Raw genomic sequence first — 26,956 nt, forward strand, 5'->3', positions numbered from 1 at the left:
TGCTTAATTGAAGGCTCCTTAAATATGATGAGATTTGTATAGAGCCTCATCCGAAGAGGGGGCTTGATGAGGTTTGATTGGCAGGTGATTAACTCCTCTTAACCCACAGAATCATTTGTCCTCGGTGGAACAGTTACACTAATGACACTATAAAAGGCTTCTTGATGTGTCAGATTCTAGAGCAGAGCTCTGGAGAAAGCTTCCAACAACTCCTTCGAAAAAGTGCAGCCCCCTCTCCTCTCTTTCTCTCAGTTGAGATCAATCCACTCAACACCTCCTCAGAAGATCTCTCCATTTTCACTCAACTAGACCTCTTAATGAGGATGGAGGTGAATGGAAGGAGTTATTAAAAAGTCTGAACCTTCCTCCTGGGACTGCTGAAGAGGAATTATATGCAACAAAGTGCACTTACAGGCCCGGTTAGAGCTATTTCACATTTCTGCTGCCATAAATCCACATTCACTTCAGTCATGACAGGAGTGGAAAATGATGTGTGGCCCAGAAAGAATTTGGTGTTGCTTTCTGTTTCTAAGCGATGTGCTGGAAGATTTTCATTAGGAGCTTCGGGTAAGGAACAAATGAAAATTACAGATTGGAGGAAAGGTAGGGAGGAGTTGAGAGACAAGCAAAGTGATGGGGAGGAGAGGAGAAGCGAAGGAACGATGTCGCAGCTGACAGGGAGGGGAGCCAAGTAATAAGTAGAGCAGATATAGGTAATGTGCAGAGATAAATGATGCAATATCTGCATGGATCGATGTCTGTACTGCCCCTCTTAAAGGGGTTCTCTCTATAAATCACATCACCAAGCCTCCTACTGTATGGGCACATGCACACACTTAAATACACACCGCAACGCAACACTCCACCGCTATCTCAATTAGTATGAACTAAGATGTATGGTTGTAAAGTCTCAGTGGCTCGACACCACTATGGAAATGTCTTCTTCCGGCTGTCCAGTCCCATCACTAGGCAGATGGTATAGGAGGATCCAAGGAGGAAATCAATTTGTTAAGATAGCACTATCCAGCTAATGAGAAATCAAGTGGCTTGACTTTTCACATGAATCCCATCATGTCCTCTCATATTATGAAACCAAGATGTCATTAGTTGCACTTAGTGTGACCAATAGTCCAACCACATCCTTGTTCAATGTCTTTGCTAACAGTCCCACCGTGTGGTGTTTGCAATAATTGCACTTAAAAGGATCACAGATGAGGGGCTGGCCAGAGGGAAACATCTCAACATTCAAAACGGCAGTCATGCTTAAAAAGACTATTTAACTATGTTATTGTTTCTTTTATTGAAACAAAGTGGATTCAAACTCAGTGGTTGGTCGATAGGGAAATATGTATCTCGCACACACCCTTGGATAATAATTATGATGTGAGAATTCAAAAACACTCAAACACACATACAAACACAGAGTTTTGATTTCATGACTTTTGGGGACATTACATTGACTTACATTCATTTTCTGGATACTAACCCAAGCCATGACTCTTAATATTAGCCAAGTATTCCCCCTAAAATGATGTATGTAATAGGACAAGCAATTGTCCCCGTTATTTCATTAAAAAAGACAAGTCAGCACAATATCACCGTGTAATTATAGATGTCCCCACAAGATGGGTAAAACATCCTCACAAATACACACACACACGCCCATTGTACCCAATATTATACTTTAAATGAGAAGACATTCATAGTCTTATTGCCTCTCAGACTTCTCTTTTTAGGCTGGACTTCTGCCAAGAAAGAGCAGATGAAGGGAAAGGAGACAATCAGTGCAGTAAGATGAAACAGAAAATGCAATACGATATGAATACTCTATGTTCAGGAAATGTGTACGTGGGCAGATGACTAGAAAGACATCTCAGAATCTCTGGGTGCATTTGCTTCGTCCACCGGTAACAATAAATAATTCCACTATTTGATCAAATAAACTGTCTTTCGTCAATCTTGGCTAATTTCTTCTCGTGACCAGTGTTTTCTCCATAGGCCTATAGAGTTTTTTTCAGACGTGTCCTTCTTGTTATACTTTGGTGCTGTGTTGCAATGACCAAATACATCGCATGTAAAAATGCTGAATCGTAGACCTCTTTTAAAGCTGACGCATACAGAATATTGCAAACTAGCACTCAGTTTAGTGTGACTCATTTCTGAAGCATTATCGTATTCATTGTATGAACAACATGTATTTCTGCAACAGTTTCCAAGACAGTACACTTATGAAATGTGGCAAGGGAATAAGCCAGACTAAGAGTTAACCACCATGCTAGCGGTTCTGTGCTAATGATGCTAATGTTAGCGCGGTAAAATGCCCACAATGACATTATGCTGATGTTGAGCAGATAAAAGGTTCAGCATTTTAGTTTAGTCTGTTCGTAAAGTCAAGCTAAAGATGTGTGGAATGTGACTGGTATATAATTATAAACCAAAGTGTTGAAAATTCAAGGGATCAAGTATTCATCCTCGGGTCGTTTTTTCAAAAATTGTAATCTGGATCAAACTGATCCAGATTAGGAAATCTCTTTTTCTGCTATCCAGGATCACGTAATCCACTTTATTTATGCTGGTTTTTCAAAGCAATGTGGGATTGGATTACTCTTCTCCGGATTCAAGATGTTCAGGATTACCAAATCTAGATTACCTGTGGTCTAAATGGGATCACAATGTACCTATGTAAAGAACAACAGGTAGAATAGTGTGGGGTCACTCCAATATGCTTTATTTGAACAGAAAATAGGACTGAACGGAACAGCAAACAAACAATATAAACATCCCCTTCCACGGTCTATTTCTTGGAAACAGGCAGTCCGCTCATCTGAGACATACAACAAGTAAATAAATACATACTTTACTAACAAATATATTATGGATATATCCGTCATTCTGTCAGAATGAGGGCCCGACTGGACGACCAATAAGAGATGCAATTGTTAGACACTATTTTCGATAACTCCATGACTGATGATTGTGTCAGTGCGATTAATGTTTAATGAACAAAGACAGTTTGGGGGATCAATTTATGGGGCCTAAATATTTATAATTTATAATTTGCTGTAGTGAAAGGTTGCTAGCCTACATAGCCTACCTACTTTATGTACTTCCTGTTGAACAATTCACGTGAAATTGATGAATAAATATAAATACTGTAAAAAGCATTATATAAATGTTGTATTATTTAACTAACCAATTTTAGTTTCCTAGTTTTATTACTGATATCCACCATGAATCCACCCTCCTGCTGGGATCAGTTTAATCCTAATTTTTGGGATCAAAAAGATCCCAATCCTACCAAAAAGTTTTGAAAAACCCAAACTCAAGGTTTGATCCGGATCAACAACAAGATTGGATTACATAATCCAATCCAATTTCTGAATCCTTTTTTCCTTTTGAAAAAAACATTTTCAAGATTTGATCCAATCCGATAGCCGTAATCCGATCAGGTTACTTTTGAAAAACCGCCCCCTGGTGATGACTAATGCTAACATAGTAACCATGCTACCATAGCTACCCATTTTGACGTAACCAGTAGCTGTGGTGTGTCTGTTCATGACCTTGATTTATTCACGCCTAACAACGTGTTGGGAAACTCACATTCACAACTGGGAGACTAACAATCAAGCTCAGCATTCCACTATTTCACATGAAGCCCTTTCATCAGAAAACGTTGGCGCTGACACAATGAAGTCCTATTGATTTTAGAGGGTGTAAGAGGGCCATCTTTCTGAGCTGGAGCCGATATAAAAAAGTGGCGAGACAATTTCAAAAGCTGAGTTATGAGTTGTTCAGTTAAACATGAGGTAATCCATTTTGAGGTTCTGTTGCACACCATTCCAACCTTTTGTGAGAACAGGTGTCTTCTTCTTTTTTTAAATGATATATATCTCAGTTCAGAAATACCATTAAAGCACAGAGGGAAGCACACGAAGACAGACAAAACACATCGTGGAAATCTGTTCTGCAGCATGATGAAGAATGATGACTCTTCCTCTCCCTGTCTGTCAACTAGAGGAGGACAATTGTTCAATCATTGCTTTTTCATCCAGGGTGGAGTCAAGGGATCACTTGTTTTACCAGTGGGTGTGTTAGGGGAAACGTACTGATCCAGAGGTCACTGGAAAAACTGTAGGATGGAGGTGGAAACTAAAGTCTCCTATGTTTTATGGAAGACTGATACAACTTGATATCAGCATTAGTAAAAGTGAATTAAGTCAGTTTAGAGATGACAGTTTGCTATTGTCCTGAGGTGACACAGTTCAATGCTGCATCATGACTGTGAGGATTGTGAGGAATGCCACAGTCGCCGTTACGGTTTCTATAAGTCAGTCTCTTGTCCATGGCTACCAAGTTACAGAATACAAGCATATCATAGCCATATATGGGCATGTGTCTCACAGAGATGATGTCACCAACGTCTGCATGGGCTCCCCTTTCATTCGTGGGAATGTGAAGACAGAGTGGATGTGTGCTCCCCGGAGCCATACAGAGGGCATGCGTATAGCAGTACGTGGCTTTGAGAGGGACAGGCCGGTTTAGTTAAATGAAGTGAAACAAAACTTGAGGAAGAAGAAGCCTGTTGCGTCATGATTTCTACACCCGGATAAATAGCTGAAGAAGAACCGTGACACTACTGCTGTAAGTTCAAATTGAAATGAGACAGGGATTGAAGGAAGGCCCCGAATAGAGTGTTATATAGAAGGCAATATAGGAAGGGGGAGAGAGAGAGGGAGCAAGCAACAGAGAGGAAGAGAGCCGGAGTAGAAAACAAGACAGGGGAGAAGCCGCTTTCGTTCAGTGCTAAGCCTGTTGGTGTCTTACTGAGGGCTTCCTGCGTCAGCAGCATGGGAAAATCAGGTAAGTGAAAACTGCACCCTGAGGATATTTACTGTGATTGTATCCATTTGGCCTGAGATAGAAATGTGCACATGTGAAACTGTGTTTGTGTGTGTGTTGTGTGTGTGTGTGTGTGTGTGTGTGCACTCGTTTGCGTGTTTACTGCATGTGTTTGTAAGCTTTACTATCTTTGAAAAGTAGTCTACGGATTAAATACTGAACTGCAAAGTAAGTTATTTAATGGTGCTCGCGGCGAGATTTCAAAATGTTTTTACTGATCTTAAGTTGACGTTCATCTTGCAGCATGCTGAGTAGATGCTGGCTGTTAGGCAGTATTTGTATTGTGTGTGGGGGGGGGGTTACGTGCGTTACGTGCGTTACGTGCGTTACGTGCGTGTGTGGCGATTTCAATGTGCCTATTGTGTGAGAACTCAAGAGATTGTGGGACCTATGAAAAGGCCAGTGAGTGATAGGCACCGGGCTTCGGGGGGTGATGTGAACGACGTTCTCCACTGCATCATCTGTCATGGTGTTGTACTCTGAGGTCACTCAGATTTCAGGTGATGAACTCACACTTCAGTTTGTATTCTGCAGCCATGCGTGAATTGTCATGTTGCATCACCACTTGTCCTTTGTCTTGCTGCCTAACCCTGACTGCCTCTCTCCTCCATGTGTGTCAGTCTCAAAGCAGTTTGCTGAGGAGGTGCTGCAATGCCATAATGAGTTCAGGAGGAAGCACCAGGCTCCTCCAATGAAGCTGAGCAGCAAGTTAAGCAGCCAGGCCACCCGGTGGGTTAATGCACACACTTATCAAATTAGAAACCTTATTAGCAAGGACACATGCCAGTCATTGTCTCACTGCTCTAGATAAATTTAATTTGACAGTTCCAGCCTGTCAAATTAAATAACTACAACGTCTAATGTGATACTAAGAACCCTGGTTTGTTTTTAAGTTATGTTGACAATGTATTGTGTTGAGTAAATGCAAATCTAAACAGTGCTGTCAGTCAAGATGGAGTCAACTAGCTGTCTTGATTTATTAGACTCCCAGACTCATTTTCTTGAGTTCATGGTGCAATAGCTCCATTAATGCATGTGGTGTATCCACACAATGGTGTATGAGTCTCATGGGAGTCACATACTTGAATACGTTTCCCCCAGGCCCAGCTGTTGAACCCTGTCCCTGCAGTAACACCCCATAGTGTACATTGGAGTCAATAATGTCACTGGATCAACACTGTGTTGATAAAACCTATACAGATTTAACTTCATGGAAATATTATGTCAGGCCTAAAGAGTCTTTAAACCAGTAATCATATCAACCCAATTAAAATGGTTGTGCCTGCTTAGCATTTCTACACTAGATAAAACCTCTGAAGTAAGGATGTCTCACTGTTGTTCAGTGTTTATCTTTGAGGTGTGGAAGACAACACAATGCAGAGAGCATTCAAAAACTGAGACGCCTAGAAAGCCTAAATCTCCACAAATGACCTGCTGTAAAGTCTCTGCCACACATGGTGGCTGTCTCTCAAGTACAGGGGTGGAATTTGTTGCAGGATTCCAAACTGGGGGGAAAAGAGCTATTCACAACTTTCTTTGTCTCTTTCCACAGTTATGCTGAAAGTCTGGCCAGTACACGGATCCTGAAACACAGTGTGGAGTCCAGTAGAGGGAGCTGTGGAGAGAACCTTGCATGGGCCTCCTATGACCAATCAGGTACACACCAATCAGTTATATACATAAAGGCAATATACTATTCATAAAACTGAATGATGTTGTGTATATGACCTCATGAGATACACATCCCTCCATACATACACACACACATTGAGTCTATGGGGCTTCAAGCAGACTGTCCTCCTCTGAAAGTCAACAGCTGGGATCTATTTCCCCTCCACTTTGTGTTTAAGGACTGAGACACCATGACTCACTGCACAAATATGTCAGCGCAGGACGCTGAGATTCATAAAGCATCTCCTACAGTGCAGCACTAAAGTGCAGCGCTGGGTGACAGAAAGTTCAGCCTCGTAAACAACATGTGTTTAGATCAGATTTGTAGCTCAAGGGTGCAGGCTTCTCATATTGCTCCCATTCTGATCAATATGTACAACACAAAACCGATTGTATTGTCCTTGAGCTTACACTTTGTGAATGTGCAGGAAAGGATGTTGCAGACCGCTGGTATGACGAAGTGAAACAGTACAACTTCAACCGCCCTGGATTCTCCTCTGCTACTGGTGACATTTAGACTTCTTTTCATATTTCTGTCAGTGACAAACTACTTTAAAAAATTGGCCAATATTTGAAGATACCAGGATAATCGTAAATGATCAATACATTTTCCGATGCAGTATAACAATCAAATCATAATTTCTAATAACTGAATAAAAAAACTGTAAAACGAGTAGTTGATTGATTGCAGAACAATTATTAGCCATTTTTCATTTTTTGATTGAATCAAGCAATTTAAATATATCAACTTTGGGAAATTGTGAATGGCATTTTTAACAATTTTCTGACACTTAATATCCAATAATATTAATCATGGGACTAATGAAGGAAAAATAATAATTTGTAGAAGTCCTGAATAACTTCGCTCATCACATTGAATACAATAGGAACATTTAATATATTTTTTGTTTGTTTAATCTGATGATTAATTCAAACATTGTGTATCACCGTATGTATTTATTTATTTTTGTCCTGACACCTTAAATCAAACATTTATTTTCTGTTTCTCCTCTTGTTTTTTTCTTCTTCACAATGTCCATCTCAATGTATCATTTCTTGTGAGGTTTCTCGTTGTCATTTTCTGTTCTGTGTCTCGGTGTCATGTTTACTCAGACATGGACAAGGTTGCTGCCCTTCTCCGGCTGCAGTCCCACCTCAGCCACTGTGTGACTGTGATTGTGTGACTCAGTGACCAGGCAGCCCATGTATCACTCTTCAGCCCACACAGTCATTTCCAGTCTGGCCTAATTCCTCCAGATGGTTTCCCAATAATCCTCAGACTCAAGTGTGCATGAGTCTGTTTAATTTAATCACACATACAGTCATAGTAATTCACATTGTTCATATAAAGTAGCCTTAAAGAGAAAGAAAAGGAAAAAAGGTATACAGGGAGGTTTGGCACTAAAGAGTGAGACAGGAATTAAGATTCCTCGGTCTGTAAATATTTAGAAGAACTGCACTCAGCTTTGAATGTGTTATAAGAAGTCAGTTATTTCACCCTGCTTTTTCTGCCTTTCATTTCTTTATATTTTTTCTTTCTCATTTCACTCACCACCTATAGGCCATTTCACAGCGATGGTGTGGAAGAGCAGTAATAAGCTGGGTGTCGGTAAGGCCACTGCATCAGACGGGTCTTCCTTTGTTGTGGCCCGATACTTCCCAGCTGGGAATATCACGAACCAGGGACACTTTGAGAACAACGTGCTCCCAGCTAAGACCACCACCTAATGATGTATGGACCCCTAACACTTGACTGTTATCCGCCTGCACTGCTATGAAGACTACTCAGGAGAGCACCACTCCTTGCCTAGTAGAGATCCATACTGCCGTCGTGTATGGATTTTGAAACATGAAATGCACTCTGGTTTAAAATCCACATTTTTATTTTGAAAAGGGACCTATGCACGCTATAGTGTTTAGAATAAAGTCAGCACTACTGTTTGACATTGCTAACAAAACAATTCCAGTGACCATTTGCATTGCCTATGACAGTATTTCATTCATTAATGTCAATACTTTTATATTTTCACACACTGAAACACATCATAGCCTCACATGAGGAAGAGTGGGAGCTAAGTCATTTAAAGGGACAGGCTTCAAGCGTTTACATTTCATTGCATATAATTTAAAGCTGATGAATCAACATGTTTATGTGTTTGTGTTATTTCCACGACTTATCAAAGCAGAACCCCACAGTCCAGTGTATGTGTTTTGTATTCTAACCAGTTTTGTACAATAAAGTTGAGAGATTGTCAGAAATGCATTTGGCATCTTTCTGCGCATGATTGTGTCATCTGTGCTGTGTCACATTGTAAGAGAATAGGAAAGAACAAAATGAGTTTCATTTCATAATGACACATCCACATCTGAGTCAGGTACTCCACTGACAAAGTGTGAGTCTATGGAGTATGAATAATATAGGAACATTTTAGACAATGTTAGTAGTAAACACTGACAAATGGGATTTTTTTTTTCAAGTTTAGTATTAAACATTTCAGCTCCATCGTTTTTTTAGGCTGTGTGCAATCTTCATTTACTCTTTAACCAGTAACATATAGATTGATATTTACACATCTGAACAAAATATCACATGTATGGCCTTTATTATAACACCAAAAGTATTCTAATAGCCCGTGTGGTTGCAGAGATAACCCCATGTTACATTGGGTATGCAATTCTCAATTTGTTTTTAAAAGGTTAAAGGTCTGAATAATTGTAAGACTTGCATAGATCTCCGGGGTCCAAAGAAGGATATAGCAGGGCAACATATCTCTGATATCTGCAGAGTGTTTTTGCAAAACATTAACACAATCATTGTGTAATCTTACAATGCAGCATACTTGAAATGTTTCGTTTAAAAAGACATTACCGTAAATAACGTTTTCCCCTATTCCACGTGGTCCTTGGCATCCACCACATGAACAGCCAGTGATGATATAACAGCCTTTCCCATGAAAAGACTATTTACCTTATAGATAATCACCTGAAGGTGTGGATGAAAAATAAGCATTTTTTTTTTTCTTCATTTGCTCAGTTATTTAAATACAAGCCTGTTAACCCTGGAAATCAGCACAACATACTTTATCTACGTTGTTGTTCCTTAGTTTGAGTGAAAGCAGGTTCCAATCTGAGCTGAATTGGAAGTATCCTAATGTTAAAACAAGTAACACTGAACCATCTGCAATCTCTCAGTAAAATCAATCGTACAACGCAGTCACAGCCCACATTGGAACATACTTTATTTAGCGGATATTGGGGATGCAACATACAGTGGCAGCGATACAGAAGAGTCAGTGGCGTATAGGCTTTATAGGCTGGAGGAGGGGATGAGGAGTCAAATCATCCTCACCACATCACATGGTCAGCTCCTAAACGGAAGAGGGAGAGAGAGAGACAGAAAGAGAAGAGTGACACATTGAATAATGTTACAATGAAACAATAAACATCGCCAGTAAAGAAATCAAATTGAGTTGAAAACAAAACTATTACAACTGATTTTCCTCCATTATTCAAACACAGTCTTCCCATGATTGAAATAAAGACACAAGTCTCTCTAGATGTCACACAACATCAATACACGGACTGTTTTCACAGTCAACATTTGCTAGTGATCTCAAGGCAGCTTCATCTGGCTTTAACTCCATCAGTAAAATCCACTGCGTCACTAACTCAGTTTTCTCAGTGTGAGTTGTTGCTGCCCCCTGGTGGACATCACATTACACTGATGACCCACAGCACTGTAAAGAATGCTCACTTACCGGCTCTCTACTTGTGATTTGTCCTATTTCTCCTCCCCCCCCACCCTCTCTCTCTCTATACACTCCCCGCCCACTGGCGATGACTCATGATTTTGTTCCCCATCTGCCCTCCCTCTCCCCTCTTCCTCTCTCACTACATCCTCCCCCCTCCTTCGCCCTCACCATGATAGCATTCACAATGTCATTCTTGTTGTGCTTCAGAGCACGGACGGCCTTGGCTCGTGACACGTTGGCCTGAGCCATCACCAGCTCGATATCCCTCTGCTCAAGACCTCCCTCATCCACCTGATGTATAGAAACAAAGAAAAAGAGAGAGAGAGATAAAGTTAACAACAGAATACAAGATTGTACCGAACAATATAACATACAGCGCTGACGTTAATTAGTATGAGAGGTATTTAAAAAATATAGTTGAGACAATAAGTACCTCTTCTTCCTCCTCTTCACTATCTTCTTTGATGGTGAGGCTGAGTGGGACAGGTGGGGCCAGGGGAGAAGAGGTCACTGGCATCTTGAATTTCTCTGCAGCCGCTTTGTGAGCCTGCTGAGAAAGGTCCTCGATCTGACAGGAGAGGAGAGGTTGAGAGGCAACACGATGCATGTGCGGACGCTTGAATAGCTAAGAAAGAAAGACAGACTTACCTTTGCCTCTCCAAATACAATGTAAATGTCTGATGCAGGGCTTTTGAACACATCTGGTCTGCTGATGACAAACAAGATACTCTTGGACTTCCTAATGGTGATTCTGGTCACACCGTGGACCGGCTTCAGACCCAGTTTAGACATGGCCTACACAACACACACAGTAAGATGGTCAGGAATAAAGACAACATAAACACTGGTGTCATTCAGACTCCACTTGGTTCGTTCATATATGTTTTATTCAGCCAGTAGTCTGACCTTGCGGGCCTTCTTCTCACTGCGACTCTGTTTTGGTCTGTTTAGCCCGTCATCTGTAAAGGACTGAAACAAAACACGAATTTCAGCTACTTTAACTGTAACAATCTTTTTCATTTGGCAATTCTGCAAATATCACAGAATGTGACTCAGCCTGTACCCAATCTGGTTAGCAGAGTGATTTTGCTGATGTCAGACAGTTCTGTTTTCACTTCCACACGCAGGAAGCGATGCATTTTATGTTTCTAGCTACAGGAGTAGGCCTAACTGCAATTTGCTTGAAGCACACACAAAAAACAAAAACTTCTATATACCAAGCTGCTAAATCTTCTTTTATGTTCTCCTCGGCAGTAACTGCAATTTGAGACATCAAGATCTCCACGAAACACTCTTTTTAGTTTTCAGGTTGTCAGTGTGTAAGCTAACAGCCTCTGCCGATCACAAAACCACGATCTTGGGATCTGAAAAAAACTTCTATTTGTCAACATAATCTCAATGTAGTCCCAATATCACATGTTAGAACTGTTATGTACTATAGCTCTAACAAGATATGGGTACCTCCGTACAGGAAATGGAGGTTTCCAATAGAGCAGTGTGAGCAGACTCACCTGGGGCTCTGATGGTCTCAGTGGCTCTGGCTCCTCCAGCTCAGGCATCGACCCCTCGCCCTCAGACTCATTACAGGAAGCCAATATGGAACCTACACAAGGACATATTCAACACACATCCCGTACATGCAAGTGAAGGGTGTCTTATCCTTAATGCCATAGAAACTAATCACCATAGCAGACGTCATGAGGGCATTGGTGTTTCTCATTAGTGCAATGCTAATGAGAAGCTCATCTAATCAACGTGAGGGAATTAAATGACCCCACGTAAAAAAAATTACATGTAATCATATGGTATCTGCATACTGAGGTTTTTTAAACTTTATTTGCAAAGTGTTATTGACAACAGGTCACACTTCATTCATAATTCAATCAGTGACCTGTATAGTGCAGAGGATGTACTACACTTGTGATATCGTCTGTTGTAACACTTTAAGTTATTCTGTCACATGTTGTCAATTTATATTCAAAAACATGTAAATGAAACAAATAGCAACAGCAGCTGAGGGTTTACTATTGTATCAATGGAGAGAGCGATGGTAAAGCTGAATCCTGATGTTGAATCTTATTTCCAATGTAAGGTCAGAAACAACTTACAGTTGTTTTTGAAGGAAAGGTCGATCTCTTCTGCAATCCTGTGGCTGTGGTTGATTGGACAGCCCGACTGTCTGTTGGACATCTGGGGAGCAGAGAAAGGTTGCATTTCCCGCTGATTGGATGGACCAGACTCTCTCTGCATGGCTCCATTTCTGTTTCCTGCCACTCCTCTGGCCTGGGATCTGTGGCCACGTCGAGGCAGTCCACCATCATCCTCACTGTCCGTCTCTTCCTCAGCCAAACTGGGACCTTTGATACATTCATCGATCATATTTGCATTAGGAATGACATATTTTACTTCAACACACTTCTTTTGTTTCCTGCTGTTCTTTTTTTTACTGTTTAAAAACTAACAGACATGGGGAATATAATGCCAATTTTCCTTTTTTATAATACATCACAACTCTTTAAAAAAAAAATAGCCATGTGTATTGTAGAGTGCGTTACATCGAACCAATGGCTTATTGGTGGTGGAACGGACCAGTGTTGATCCGTGATCTGTACGGATCCCCCATCGCAGTTCGACACGCACGTGACCCGCGGATTAATGACACAGTTTAACGTTCACCGTCACAGTGTAAAATAAAGTTTGACTGACTATTGTTATCTGCCGATATTCAGTAAAATACTCGATCAGGACATCAGCAATAATTTTCCTCTAGTCTCTGATCTCTGATAATGAACCGTGAGTTTTATGATCCGTTGCACCATCACAAGCCATCATTTCTATACTCACCTCTGCACCTGTCTTGTATGCTCCATGTGCAACCCTGCTTGATTTGTTTATGAGGCTGGATGTTGAGATTAGGCTGAGCCTGGGGACGGGAAATAGAGTCTGGAAGACATGCTGAGTGTAGAGTTCCAGGCGCGGGTGAAGACGACTCCTGGGTAGGCTGGGACAGGCTTAACAGCGTGGCAGTGGGAAATGAGGGCGAAGAGACACTTGTGGTAGATGTAGTTGATGCAGAAAAGACAACACTCATCTCCTGGAGGTTGATGTTAGGAGGTAATTGGGAACCAGGGGCTTTTTGTGTTGTGGGGGAGGTAGAGGAAAGTGTAGTGGGCGTGTGGGACATAGACTGAGAGGGCTGTTGCTGGGCTGAGAGTACAGGTTGGGATTCCTGCACAGGTGTGGGAAGATCATCATCTGGCTCTCTTGAGGCACATGGTAGAGGAGAGGAGGAGGAAATTGGAGGTGGTGAGGAAGAGAGTGGAGTCAAAGAGGATGATATGGCATCATGGGAGGATGGGCTGTGGCCAGTATTGATGTTGTTATCATTAATATCCACTGTGATCCCTCTCTGACTATCAGAGAGTGGTCTGTTATCAAGCACTTCCTGCTTCTGATGTAATTCTTGGTTCATTGCCAACACAACATTGAGGTTGTCTGGGGTATGCATGGTAGAATTGCAGTGTCCATGTCTAGGATTGTTGACATCAGGACTGGGACTGTTATCCCCCTGCACCTGTGACCGAAATGTAGCCTCATCGGTCCCAGATGTCCTCTGTTCATCGTATGACGATGATGATTTTTTGTTTACCTTTCTACCTGTCTTCGTTTTACATTTTTCTGGGACCCCTTTTGTCCATCCATCTGCTGTGGGATTTAATGGAACAGAAGGTTTCTTTGGATCATCAACAGTTTCAGGGCTGCCATCAGGGTGACTGCCTGCCTGTGATGCCCTGTATTTGTTCTGCTTCCCTCTCCTCCCTTTCTTAGCAGCAATTGGTTTATCTGCGCAAAGTTCCTCTTGAGAGACGTGACACACGTGACGCTCTTGGCCCGTCTGTGCAGGAGAGTTTTTCCTTGCTTTTTCATTCTTTTTATCTTGATCCACATCTCTCTTTTTTGCTTTCTCTTCCACTTGTTCTTCCTCAACCTCTTCCCCTGAGTTACTTCCAACACACTGCTGTCCTCTAAAGGCATTTTTAATCGTTGGTTCCTCAACAAGTCTGTCAGTCACATGATTGACATCATCCCTTCTTTGGTGTTCAGTCTGAGGCTCCGCCATCTCAGGTTCCGACTGAGAACCGGTATTTTCCATCTTTTCTTTACGAGCTCGACTTGGTCTGGATTCATTAGATTTACATTTAGGAGTAAAGGAACCAAAGGATCCATGAATCAAAGAAAAGGCTGTATTACTCTCTTGAGTGATTGCCTGACACTCTAGACTAGTGTGATATCTGGATCTGGCTTTATCTGGTGTACTCAGATGCTGGTTTGTTACAGCTTTGTCCAGGTGAGTTTCAACTAATGGCACTGAGATGCTACAGGCCCCTTCCTTTGATGGTGCCTGTGTTGTGTCATTTGTCGGGTGTATAGCGCTGTCTTTTTGTTTCCCTTCTTCAGGAATTGTGTCAGAACCTTGAGGTGGCATTTCCTCAAGTGGAATATTCGACACAGAATCTCTAATACTGAAACTCACACTCTGGGGTCTCACTTCCTCTGATAGTGCATTCAGACTTCCACACATGGCTACTTCCAAGGAGTTAAAAGCCGAGTCATTGTTATTGTTCGAGTTCTGCCAAGTGTTTTGTGTTTGTGTGTGAGTGGTATCTCCATCATTGTCTGGATTTAGATTACTGACATCATCCTCTGGGAATCTGGAGCTTCCATCCTCCCCTCCGCCTGCTTCTGAGATCTCCTCAATGGACTTCCAGCAAGCCAAGTTGGACTCAGAAGCTCCCTCTCCAACCAATTCTTCATCTGCCATCCGGTCCCCCTTTCTACACTGACTGTTGTTGTCTTCTTCATCCAGAACAGAACGTAGAACATTGTCATAATTGTCAGACACTTCACTGGTCATGTTGGGAACCACGGCCATCTGTGTGCTTTGACCCTCTGTGTCACACATGAGCAGACCCTCTGCTTCCAACTCATACCTCTTCCCCAGAGACAAGGAGAGAGACTCCCCTGCTCCCCAGACAGCAAACTCTGCCCCTGAGCCTAATCCTAAAGTGAACCCCAGCCCCATCCTGTCATGGCACCATGCCCCAGGTCCAGGACGCATCTCCCTGCTCCCAGCCATGCTGTCTGTTTCAGAGTTTTCCCTTTTGGGTGAGATGGCAAGGGGTGAGTGTGGGGATCCAACAGCTGCCAGTACCCCCTCATCTGTACTCAGAGTATTTTCTCTCAAGTTCTCCTGAGCAGAGTCACCGGGGATCACGGCCAGATTGTCAGCAAGTTCTGAGATGACCTCTGCAGAAACCGAAACAGGGATATTACTGGGGTTGGGACAAGGGTCTTTTGGGCAGGAGAGAAGAAGAACTCCTTTATTTAAGTCATTGGTGGCAGAGTCAATGCTTCGACACTCCGCACTCATAGACTCAGCTGAGGCATTCCCATTCCTCTGGTCAAGCTCAATGTCAGACTCCCTGTGAATATTGGTCCTACATATGGCCTCAGCCCCTACAGGCACATCTGATTTATTGGAGAAAGACTTTGATAATACAACTCTACTTGCCCCTACAGCCCTGTGGCTTTCTGCCTGATAATGACGAGGCTTGATGAGCAATTTGAAAGAGTCCCTTTCTGGTTCTGCTGTGGGTTCCTCCCCTGAATAATCCTTGCTCTCTTGCAAATCATCATCTTTCATCTGGGGATTTTCCTTAGTCAATTCTTTTTGACGAACTGAACTATTAACTGCTGCCGTCTCCGAAGGAGGAGAGGTGTGCAACTCAGCTATAGGATCAGATGGACCACAAAAAACCACAGGAGGGGTGGACGGGTCGAAAGGAGGGCTGTTTTTAGGCTGTTCATGAGGTTGGAAGGAACCACAGAGAGCCATTATCTCACTTACACTCACGCTCTCATCCAGATGGCTGGATGACTCTGGTTGACAAAAGATTGCTTCTAAAGTACCAGATAGTCTCTGGTGATCCACTGGTTTGTCTGTGCTCACTTGTGTGTGCATAGGTGTTGTCTGACCTATGCCACTGGTAGACGTTAGTTCAGGGTCGGACTGTGGTTTAAGGGGTGTAGGTTCATCCAGAGGTTTGTCTGTGCTCAGTTGTGTGTGCAAAGGTTCAGTTGGACCTGTCCCAGTGGTAGACCCCTGTTCCGGTTCTGTTTGGACTTCAGATAGATCAAGTGCATCCATTGGTGTGGGTTCTAGTGATTGTGCATGCCTCTCAGTGCTGTATAGACGTTCATCCTCCTCCCCATTATAGGATGCAGAATCTAATGAGTCATCTGTATCGTCTTGGAAACAGAAGGATTCGTCCAACCCCTCATTGATAGATGTCTCTGAAAGTGAATGAAGGAAGGATGCTGAGCTGTCTTCTTGTGTAGGATCCTCCACTGCTTTGAGAACACACTTCTCCTTGTCCTCTTCCTGCTCTTTTTCTTCCCCCTCTTCCGCCTCTTCTACCACTTTCACCTCTACCTTCACTTCCTCATCCACCTCATCATGATCGCCATTGTCATCATCTTCCTTATTTTCATCATTGCCATCACCGCCAGCAGTGCTATTAGCATTGTCTTCACCCTCATCGTCATAATCATAATCATCCTCTTCATCATCGACATCTTCAACATCTGCCTCCTCCTCTCCTGCTGCGTAAGCATTAACATCCTTTCCTTCATTTATGTCATTACTTTCTCCTAAATCGTTCTCGTCCTCTGTGGGGAAGAGGGTAATTTCCATTGAATCGGCCTTAAAGATAAGGCTGGTGTGGAGGGGAAAAGAGAGGAGGGAGGCTGGGATCATCATTTCCTCATCTGGCATATCATCACCACAGGCTGCCTGGGAAAACATGAAAGAACTGGGGCCAAACACACCAAAGGCTCCAGGACAGAAGGCATCCAGGGGGCTGACAGGTGAGTCAGGACTAAGGCTCGATGAGGCCATGGTCATGCTCTCTGTGTCAGGAGTCAAGGCAGTGGAGGGTCGTTCTGGGAGGTCATCCATCTGTCCATAGTGTTCCTCTGATATACATGCTTCCAGTTGCAATTTCAGGCCTGTCTGCATGGGCCTAGAGTACTCTGCTCTCCCTGCACTAGCCTCTTCCAGTGGGCAGAGTGAGCTCTCAGACTCTCCCCCATCCTCCTGGGAGTCACTGCTACGGCTGCTACTGCTCCTTAGCGGGGACATATCGTCAGTCAGCCAGCAAGGACGACAACTTTCTCTGGCCATCTTGATCTCTTCCTCTTTTAGAGCCTCTTCCTCCTCGAGGACCACTGTCCCTGTTATGCCCATCCGTGCATTCATGACAAAATCCTCAGGACGGTACAGGCAGAAGTCTCCTGCTCTTTCCTCTTCCCGCTCAAGACTCGTTCGTCCTTTTTCCTCCCCAACTTCATCTCCAATCTCTGATAAGGAGCCCACAAAACAGGCAGGGGCCTCCTGTGATTCTTCTGTGAGGAGCAGGTTGGGAGAAGTGGATGGGGAGGTGGACGATGTGTAAGAGGAAGTCCAGCTGCCTCCTTCTGCTGTGATATAAGAGCCAGAGGGTGAGGTGAGAGGGGAACAGAGGTCCTCGCTGTCTGAGGGAGAGCCAGGGGAGAGTGGGCAGGCTGGAGAACCTGGATATGAATGATGCTTAAGGTGCGAAGAGTGGGAGGCCATCTTGATTGGGGTGGAAGGAGCGGTATAGTATAGGTCAAGGTCAAGAGATGTGGGCACACCCACTCGTAGTGGGTCAACAGCATATGCTGGCTCAGAGAAGGACAAAGCAACTGGACAGGCCAGTTCAGAAAAAGAAGGGGAAGGCACTTCATCTTGAGAAAGGTTTTGACTCTCTTCCTTTTTGTCTTTCAAACTATCATCTGTTGTGATTGGCTCTGTGGAGGAGGAGGTAGGGAATATGGGGTTATGAAAAGGGGAAGGAAGTGTGGTTGGGGGCTGCATAGGGTCTTTTTGCTTATCCTGCTGTTTTTGAGGGATTTGGAATTGGTTAGTTTCCACCTCTGTCTCATTCGCTTGTGATTGAGGACCTGAATGGATTGGAATAGCTGGCAAAGGGATAGCCTGACCACTTGGCTTAACCAGGGGTGTTCTTTTCTGGATCTCTGTTGTTTTGAGCAGTGTCTCTTGACCCATCACCACCCTTGCATCCATGGTCTGTGGCTCTTGATAGTCACTCTCCACCTCAGAACCAGTCAGGACCTGGGAAAAACACAGTATCATCCATAATAGAGTTAATATCAGTATACCAATACGATGTATCTGGAAGCATATCTGATGTAAAATTGTAAACATGCTCACTCACACAAAATACACACCTTGATTCTCTCCATCTTAATAGGGACATGGTGGCCACATGGTCCATGACCACCTAATTTTCCAGATAGTCTGGCTGTGTTGTTGCGATAGTCAGAGCCTTCAGGTTGTGGTCTTGGAGTACCAGAGGAGCTAGGTATTGCATGAAATAGTCGTGGTCCAAATGGAGAGGTGCATGCTGGGAGTAGCTTCTGAGGAGTACTGGGAGATGGGCTAGAACCACTGTCACTAGGAGAAGAGCCACTGTCACTTGGGCTGGAGTCAATAGAAGGGTGTCTGGTCATGTCTGAAAAACAGAAAAAAACATTACAAAACTAGAATGGGCACTCGGTAGAGCGCATACCTTCGCATATCACAAGATTGGGCATTGAATTATGAACATTTTGACATTAGTTGCATGCCAATTGGATACAAATTGACCGTGCTATGGTAAAAAGAAGATTTTGACCTCTCCATGACCTTGACCTTTGACCCGATTGATCCCAAAATCTAATCAAATGGTCCCCGGATAATAACCAAACATCCCACCAAATTTCATGCGATTCAAGAAGATTTTGACCTTTTCATGACCTTGACCTTTGACCCGATTGATCCCAAAATCTAATCAAATGGTCCCCGGATAATAACCAAACATCCCACCAAATTTCATGCGATTCAAGAAGATTTTGACCTTTTCATGACCTTGACCTTTGACCCGATTGATCCCAAAATCTAATCAAATGGTCCCCGGATAATAACCAAACATCCCACCTAATTTCATGCGATTCAAGAAGATTTTGACCTTTTCATGACCTTGACCTTGACCTTTGACTCGATCGATCCCAAAATCTAATCAAATGGTCCCCGAATAATAACCAAACATCCCACCAAATTTCATGCGATTCGGTTTAATACTTTTTGAGTTAGGCGAATAACACGCATACAAATAAATACGCGGCGATCAAAACAACTGCTAAAAAACCCGGAAAGGGCAGTTGAATCAACTTTTTGAATCAAGGACACTGTCTACTTCGCAGATGTATGGGACATGTGAACAGTAGGAATAAACAAAGAAGTGAAATCAATTGAGCTGACTGAATCATCTCAGCACAACTAAACAAGAAATGATCGGAAAGGCTAAGCCTCTTTTATTGCAAAATAATATAGTTATTATCTCCTCAGCTGAACTTTACTTTTCATTGCCAACGCATAAAGAGAGCTCCAGAATATCACCACAATGTCAGTCAGTAGATTCACCAAATGTCTCTCACCTCTCTGTGTTACCCTGACACTTAAGATGTCTTTAGCGAGCAAAACCATAACCAAGATTGACCAACTGAATAACCCAGGCTGTTTTATCTCACCATAAAGCTGAACTCAAATCATTGAAGTGGAAAACAATGCTTCATCACACACACTTCCGTTTCTATCTCCAAGTTTCTCCGTCTCTCTTTCTGTATCAACATACACAATTGCACAATTAGCCAGAAGCAAAAGCAACTTTGTCATTGAATTACGGTGTTCTCTGTCCTCTTGTCCTTCTAAACCTTGCTATCATCTTACGGTCATCAGGAGTGGAGAGATCACTGACACAAACTGACAGGATGCCTCACAGAAAGGGGGTCAGGGGTGAGTGGAGGGACTCTTGTGTATAAACAAGAAAGGGGAAATAATTGGAGAGATAAGATGGAATTAAAGACTTTATTCATCTGCACTGCTTATCATCAATTAATTTGTTTTGTTGAATTGATTAGCATCACATACAACATTCGCAGTAACAACCCAAATGCTATTAAAGCCACTTTCTCGATAGCACGAATTGAGGGAACAGAACTTGAATTGGCTCTCCTAACTGGGCCATGGCCACGGTGACCTCATTCCACATGCTGACAAGTGGCTCAGCTCGGTGCCAGCCACAAACACACACACCCACATATCACCTCTGTCTCACTCTTAAAATTCCTCTCTAAACTATGTTTGTATCCGCTCTGCATCCCTGCTTTAAACATGAATATATGTGTATGTGTGTACATATAAATAAATATATATATGCCTTTACTCGTAGTGGTGAGTCTTAGCTCAATTCTCTTGCCTCCATGTTCTTTTTCTCTCTGCCTCTCTGTCTCCTCCCCCGCTGCTCTCCTGCCCTGCCTGTGGTTGGTGGCAGATGCAATCATCAGCACTTAGCAGCCATGTCTGATCGATGCCAAATAATAATCTCTGGGTGTGTTGTGTGCAAGTCATGCAACAAACACTCAAATGTTCCACTAATCAGAACGATGCACAGTTAAGCATGCACAAAAGCCGCTGCTCTACACTTACATGTACAGCAAAGTCTTATTTGGTTAAGCGGTATAGAACACGTGATTTATTTCCTCTTATGGCCTGATAAAAGGCACCAGTGACCGTATGTTGAGGTGAACAAAAAAACATAATGAATCTATATATGACTTATAGAAAATCAAGCAAAACCACCATATTGAACACATTCAGAAACACTGTATATGCTAGACATGGGAATCACATTGCACACTGTTGGAGCTACTGTTTTGCTAGAATGCTAAATGAACCAATGACATGTATTATGTATGCTAGCATAACGGCCCAGCTCTGTCTCCTCGCTGCAGTTGCACTGCTGTGAATAATATATAGATGTCTGACCCCTCCCTGGCCCAGCTTGCAATTCTCCTCTGGGAGGATGCAGTGAAATTGAGCACTCGGCTTTGCCGTAAGAGGAGCAGGCCGCACGCAGAAAGCTGAACAGACTAGAGCTGCGTCACAGAGGCTGCAGCGCTGGCCTGTCTGCATGGGGTGCCTCCATTATATCTCCTGCTCAGATTTGGCCTTGAAGAAGAGACGCCCCAATAGTTTGTTTGTCTTTCTCCATAAGATCTCACCTCTTTAGTCAGAATCAATCCTCTAATCTCTCCTCTTTCATCACGTATGTGCCAAAAGAACAGGTTGTAACTAGAGCATCCGACAACTCTCTCTCCTCCCTCTCCTCCCAAGATTCAGGTCAAGAAATCTTAAAATAATTCCAGTGCGAAAAACAAATCAGGGCAACGATGAAGTCAAAATAGCAAACCATTGTAATGTAAATCGAGCAGAGAGAACGCAGGGAGTTTCCATAGGAGCCATTTAGGTTATTTATCATAACTGTCAGACGTTTACGACAGTATACACCGTTCTCATGAAAGCTAAATGGTGTGAAATAACTGCAAGAGACACTGTAATCACAAGACTTTGTCCCAAACCCGACACTCACTCTGACCATTATTGCCTGACTGTAATTAAGGGGCCAAATTAAAAAAATTGACCCATCCAATCACGAATCTGCACTGACAGAACATCTTCTCCTATCTCACAACGTCACATATACGGCAGCAACATTATGAATAAAAAAACAACGATTTGTGACAGAGGCTCTTGTGCTCGTGTGTTCCTACAGCACAAGGAATACAGGATCATGACATACTGCTGTGTCATGCTCCTGCTAAGACCGGGTGAAGGGAGGAGCCACTCTACACTGATAGCTCGCACATTTGCTTGGGAGATGTGGATGCAGATGGGGTGGTGCCGGGGCTAAAGAGAAGCAGGCATGCCAGTGTTAGGTGTGGGGGGAGAGGGGACTGGGATGTGATGAGGATGGGGGTTGAGGGCTGGAGAGATTTGAGTGACAGATTGTAAGGGATGGAGGCTTTAAGCTTTGAAGAGGCTGCTTATAGCTGCTGGAAAGGAGACAACCGGGAGGTTAATGAGGAGGCTAACATGCAACGGGATCACAGTGTACTCAAATTGCACATGTCAACCGACAGATATGACCCCACACGGCAGTTTCAAGCAGTTAACAGTCTCTTACACTTTAACTAGCCCAATAGTCTCGATATATCCGCCATGCTTCTATCCTACTAACTCTCTCTCTCTGGTAGAATCTATTCAACACCATCCTCTCTCCTCTAAATATGTCCTTGTCTCTGATTGCATCCACCTGGTTAATTTCCTCTTTCTTCTTCCTCCATCCCCAACCCCAGATGTCCTACCTGGTCCAGGGAGCCCCGTCTCCTCAGCGCCCCGTTCTGGATGTTTTTCGGTGGGCACAGATCTGTGAGCGCTCTCCCCCGGCATCGCTGGCTCTCTTTGGCTCTGACGCAACAAGAAACCGTACAGCCGGAACAGACAAGGTGAACAGGGAGAGAGTGAGAAAGAGGAAGAAGGGGAGGGGGGACCTGAATGCGCAGCGACCCAACACGCAGATCCTCCCTGCAGCACGTGTCTATCTATGTGTGTGTGTGTGTGTGTGTGTGTGTATGAGACAGATAGAGAAGAGTGAGAGATGAGAGTATACACTGGTCTCTCTCTGTGGTGCAGCAGTGATGCTGCTGTAGTGGGCGTGTGTTTAAGAGCCTCGTGATCCAGTTCATCTGAATATACAGTATGTGTGTGTATGTGTGTGTGTAGATACTGAGAGGGAGCTGCAGTATCCTCTCTTGTTGCCCACATCCTGATTCCCTCCCTCCTTTCCTTGCTATCTGTATCTCTCTCCCTCCCATCCCAACCGAGCTGACTGGATCTTGGGGGATGATGTCAGCAGATTTGCACTGCTCACTCAGTGCTGCCCTCAACCTTGAAGGAAAGGACCAGTACTGCAAAAACAAGAGGAACATGGAGAAATCGAGCAAAGGAGGGAGATTCAAGAAAAACCAAACCAACATTGTGAAAGAGAAACAGAAAACACAAACAAAAGAGACGGAAACAAAAGTATACAGATAATTCTGCCATCTGCCTCCTGCTGATTGCATTAATTCCTCAAGGTTTCAACAAGGAGTCGGTTACCCTGAGGGGAAGCTGCAGCATCGGTCTGCTCTCCATCTTAGCCATCTCTTCTGCACTCCTACTTGATTTACCTCAACTTTTGTAGACAAAGCGTAAGGGAGATATAGATCGAATGAGAGGGGGCGGCAGCACCGAGCCAAATGATCAGCAATGATAGTTACCATGGCAACCTACAACTTCCCATGATAGATTGCCAGCTCAGCAGAAGTGCTGCATACTGGATAATGTCCAATAGCTCACTTGACCTAAACAAATATAGCAGTTGATAAATAAAAAAGGTGTTTGTACATTATCATCTCATCTGAGCCCTGTGCACAGCAGAACATAGAATAATTTACCAAGATCGTTTTATATTAAAATACTGTTTGTGTGATGTTTTGCATAGTGATGAAGAGTCTTTGCTTTAATAAGAAGATGGGCTACACCTGCACACCCATCGGACAGACGATACGACCACGGAGATCAATACTGGAGCTGCTAGCTGGGTTCTTTTCATGAGACAAATCAATCCATTAATCCCCACATATTAGGGAGAATGAGGTAGGCGGCCCCTGATCATGTGATGGATTATCAGAGAAACCATTAATTGTTCATGTTTGTTGTTTTCTGTAACCTTATTTTGTGCTCTGGCTTTGTAATATTCTTAAGATCCCTTTCAGGTGAACTCTGTTCGCTCCACAGCCTCTAATGTCAGAGCTGCTGCTGCCCATGATGCTGTGTCAGCAGTTTCAAGTCAGCAAAGTGTTTACCTGTGAGTTTTACCCCAACATAGATTCACTGGATATTTAGATATAAAACAGCCAGAGAAAAAAATGAAACTCATTCAAATGTATCTACAATGCAAACGTGCTATACTGAGTGACTGAAAGAATACAATTAAAAACTATATAACATACGAGCTGTCACTTATGTGAGAAAAGCTGTGAAGATACTTATCAACGCTGCTCGATGACAATTCAATAAGTGTTTTCAAATACTGATCACATGCAGCAGCATGCCAGAGAGGTGTGCTACTCGCTGCCACATGGGAAATTATGCAGCTCCTATCTGAATACCACACCAGATACAATCGACTGCAACAGGCCCCTGACTATGTGAGAAGTGACAGACAAAACAAGTAAAAATGGCAATAAAACAATTTATTCCATGACAAGCGGACACAAATTCAGAGATTAAATTATTGAAATCTATTCACATGCCAATATTAAACCCAATGTTTTGGCCTAAATTATACAAGTGAAGCTTCTGTTGATCATATAACTTCTACAGAAGGACTTTGTATATACTTTTGCAATTATTTCCATCTCTCTCTATGGCTCCAAAAGCCTCGCTTTAAAATCACCATGGAAACAGGGAAAGCCCCACGTGTTGCCAAGGGAACCAGAGCTAAAATCTGTTTGTTTTTTTACTGACAAAGTATGACAGAGCTTTTCTGCAATGCACGTGGGTGTGCGTGTGTATTCCCTGTGGGCCCATTGATTGGGAAAGCTCAGATTTAGCCGTCTGCCAGACTCATTGGTTCACTTGGCCATTTCTCGCCACGGCCTTCCCCATTTTAACCTTCAGGTACGCCAACTTCTGCCAATCTGTTTTCAGCTCCAGCCAGTCATAATATGGCACCTGAAGGAGGACAAAAAGGAAGGATTTGAAAACATTCCTTTTAAGAGCTACTGAGCATGTACCATGTCATCATCAGTGAGCGCTTAAGAGAACACACTAATAGTTACACATTTAATAGGAAATGATGGTTTTTAGTCTCATGTACATGCGATTGCTCTGGTAACAAATCAATCAACAATGCAAAACTGAGGCAAATGACAATTGGCTGAGGTGGGTGTCCTAGATGAGAGAGAGCGCTTGCATTGGCCTAGATGAGACGGAGCTGCAGCAGCAGCTCTATTTATACCACAGACTGCAGCAGAGCCCACCTGAATATCTCCTCTACCAAAGTTGCCTCTGTTCTTTGCAATATTTCTCACTATCACAGCTAACACAACACACCAGGAAATTAATGTGTGGAATGGAAATGTATCTGAAGAACAAGTAGCTTGTAGTCACTAAAGTAGTAACTACAACACAAACACTGCATCATATATGGGTTTTCTCATTCACTGCCTCTCCCTACCTCCACTGTGATGAAGCCAGCCAACTGGAGATGTCTCTTCATCATGGTAAACCGTCCCAGAAGGTCTTTACTCTTGAGCTGAAGTTTGGAAATTCCCAACCCAAGAAAGCGAACCTAAAACAGAGGGAGATGAATGGAGCAAAGAGGATCACTTTTTATTTTAGACAGCTAGAGCAAGAGATGCAACCTTTTCAAAAGGGAGAAAAGCAAACATCAATCTTGGACAAAACCTAAGGCCACAGGATTCTCCTCTGTGACTCACCGATGTGCCCCTACAGGTAAAGCCTGGTCCCCTCCGACACCGGGAAGGTGAGCGGCTTTCAGCATCAATATATCAACTGGTTTGTTGTAACAATCCAACACCAGCTCACCATCTGATTGGAGAAAGGCATGTCAGTGAATAAAGATATTCACCGTAACAGAGAAGGTTATGAATGTTACTTTCAGTGTAGAAGTCTTGTAAAGCTCCAGTAAAAAGATGAACCTGACACCACGACATGTATGCGATCTCAAAGTATATCCTATACGGGCAACTCTTACCAATAGTCCATCCATAAACAGTGTCAACCCCAGTGCGAAGGTTCTCCGTCCTCCCACCAACCAAACTCTGTAAACTCTCTCTAAGACTGGTCTGCAGGGGGGAGAGGGGGGCGCTTCTGACCGGGACAGACGGGGCCTTCAGGAGGAATGGAGTATCTGAGGAACCAGAGTGCTCCAAGTGGAGAGTAGCAGCAACGTGGAGGAGCTTCAGGCGATAATTCTCCACTCGAGCTGGCCTGCCCTCTACGGACAAAAACAAACAGAAGTAGAGTGAGACCAGACAGGCCACTGACACTATTTTCCAAACCAGTTCAAACATGTTTTAGTCATCAATGCTTCAGATGTCCCTGTTTCACCAGAAATGTATTGGTGCAGCACTGCCCTCTACTGAGACAGAGTGGTCATTTGGCAGTCAGTTCCCAGAAGGTACTACATACTACTATTTTTATATATATATATATATATATATATTACTACATATACAGTATGTATATGCTGCAGTTTCTGTATCAACATACACAATTGCACAATTAGCCAGAAGCAAAAGCAACTTTGTCATTGAATTACGGTGTTCTCTGTCCTCTTGTCCTTCTAAACCTTGCTATCATCTTACGGTCATCAGGAGTGGAGAGACCACTGACACAAACTGACAGGATGCCTCACAGAAAGGGGGTCAGGGGTGAGTGGAGGGACTCTTGTGTATAAACAAGAAAGGGGAAATAATTGGAGAGATAAAATGGAATTAAAGACTTTATTCATCTGCACTGCTTATCATCAATTAATTTGTTTTGTTGAATTGATTAGCATCACATACAACATTCGCAGTAA

The 26,956-nt window shown here is 43.2% G+C and overlaps 2 protein-coding genes and 1 long non-coding RNA gene across 4 annotated transcripts; 1 reads left to right on the plus strand and 2 right to left on the minus strand.

The window, feature by feature from the left end:
* Window positions 1–4,469: 4,469 nt before the first annotated feature.
* Window positions 4,470–8,833, plus strand: glipr2l (GLI pathogenesis-related 2, like). Of its 2 annotated transcripts, none has more exons than XM_056443855.1 (5): window positions 4,470–4,860; window positions 5,520–5,628; window positions 6,452–6,555; window positions 6,999–7,076; window positions 8,132–8,833. In XM_056443855.1, exons 1-5 carry the CDS (start codon window positions 4,848–4,850, stop codon window positions 8,296–8,298), a joined length of 471 nt encoding a protein of 156 aa, XP_056299830.1. In that variant the 5' UTR covers window positions 4,470–4,847; the 3' UTR covers window positions 8,299–8,833. The 2 variants fall into 2 exon arrangements, with proteins under 2 accessions (XP_056299830.1, XP_056299831.1); XM_056443856.1 differs by having other exon boundaries at window positions 4,470–4,641.
* Window positions 8,834–9,791: 958 nt separating this feature from the next.
* Window positions 9,792–22,899, minus strand: nacad (NAC alpha domain containing). Its single transcript, XM_056443854.1, has 10 exons — window positions 22,671–22,899; window positions 18,654–18,937; window positions 13,167–18,537; window positions 12,431–12,679; window positions 11,834–11,925; window positions 11,229–11,291; window positions 10,971–11,117; window positions 10,756–10,890; window positions 10,491–10,613; window positions 9,792–9,938 (listed from the first exon to the last, which is right to left on the minus strand). The coding sequence occupies exons 1-10, from the start codon at window positions 22,753–22,755 to the stop codon at window positions 9,924–9,926; spliced, it is 6,564 nt and encodes a 2,187-aa protein (XP_056299829.1). The 5' UTR covers window positions 22,756–22,899; the 3' UTR covers window positions 9,792–9,923.
* Window positions 22,900–24,585: 1,686 nt separating this feature from the next.
* On the minus strand, window positions 24,586–25,663 carry LOC130213078 (uncharacterized). The gene is made up of 2 exons (XR_008835443.1): window positions 25,589–25,663; window positions 24,586–25,083 (listed from the first exon to the last, which is right to left on the minus strand). It is a non-coding gene; the product is annotated as an uncharacterized LOC130213078 (long non-coding RNA).
* Between the last annotated feature and the right edge of the window lie 1,293 nt (window positions 25,664–26,956).

This window comes from Pseudoliparis swirei, chromosome 22, assembly GCF_029220125.1.
Source record: "Pseudoliparis swirei isolate HS2019 ecotype Mariana Trench chromosome 22, NWPU_hadal_v1, whole genome shotgun sequence".
NCBI classification, from domain to species: Eukaryota; Metazoa; Chordata; class Actinopteri; order Perciformes; family Liparidae; genus Pseudoliparis; species Pseudoliparis swirei.

Coding starts and splice junctions, on each gene's coding strand:
- nacad (XM_056443854.1), bottom strand. CDS start 22,755: ATGCCGGGGGAGAGCGCTCACAGATCTGTGCCCACCGAAAAACATCCA. Junction 18,938..22,670: donor GACGGGGCTCCCTGGACCAG/GTAGGACATCTG, acceptor TCTGTTTTTCAG/ACATGACCAGACACCCTTCT. Junction 12,680..13,166: donor CATACAAGACAGGTGCAGAG/GTGAGTATAGAA, acceptor AATGTATCAAAG/GTCCCAGTTTGGCTGAGGAA.
- glipr2l (XM_056443855.1), top strand. Junction 6,556..6,998: donor GGCCTCCTATGACCAATCAG/GTACACACCAAT, acceptor GTGAATGTGCAG/GAAAGGATGTTGCAGACCGC. Junction 7,077..8,131: donor TGGATTCTCCTCTGCTACTG/GTGACATTTAGA, acceptor CACCACCTATAG/GCCATTTCACAGCGATGGTG.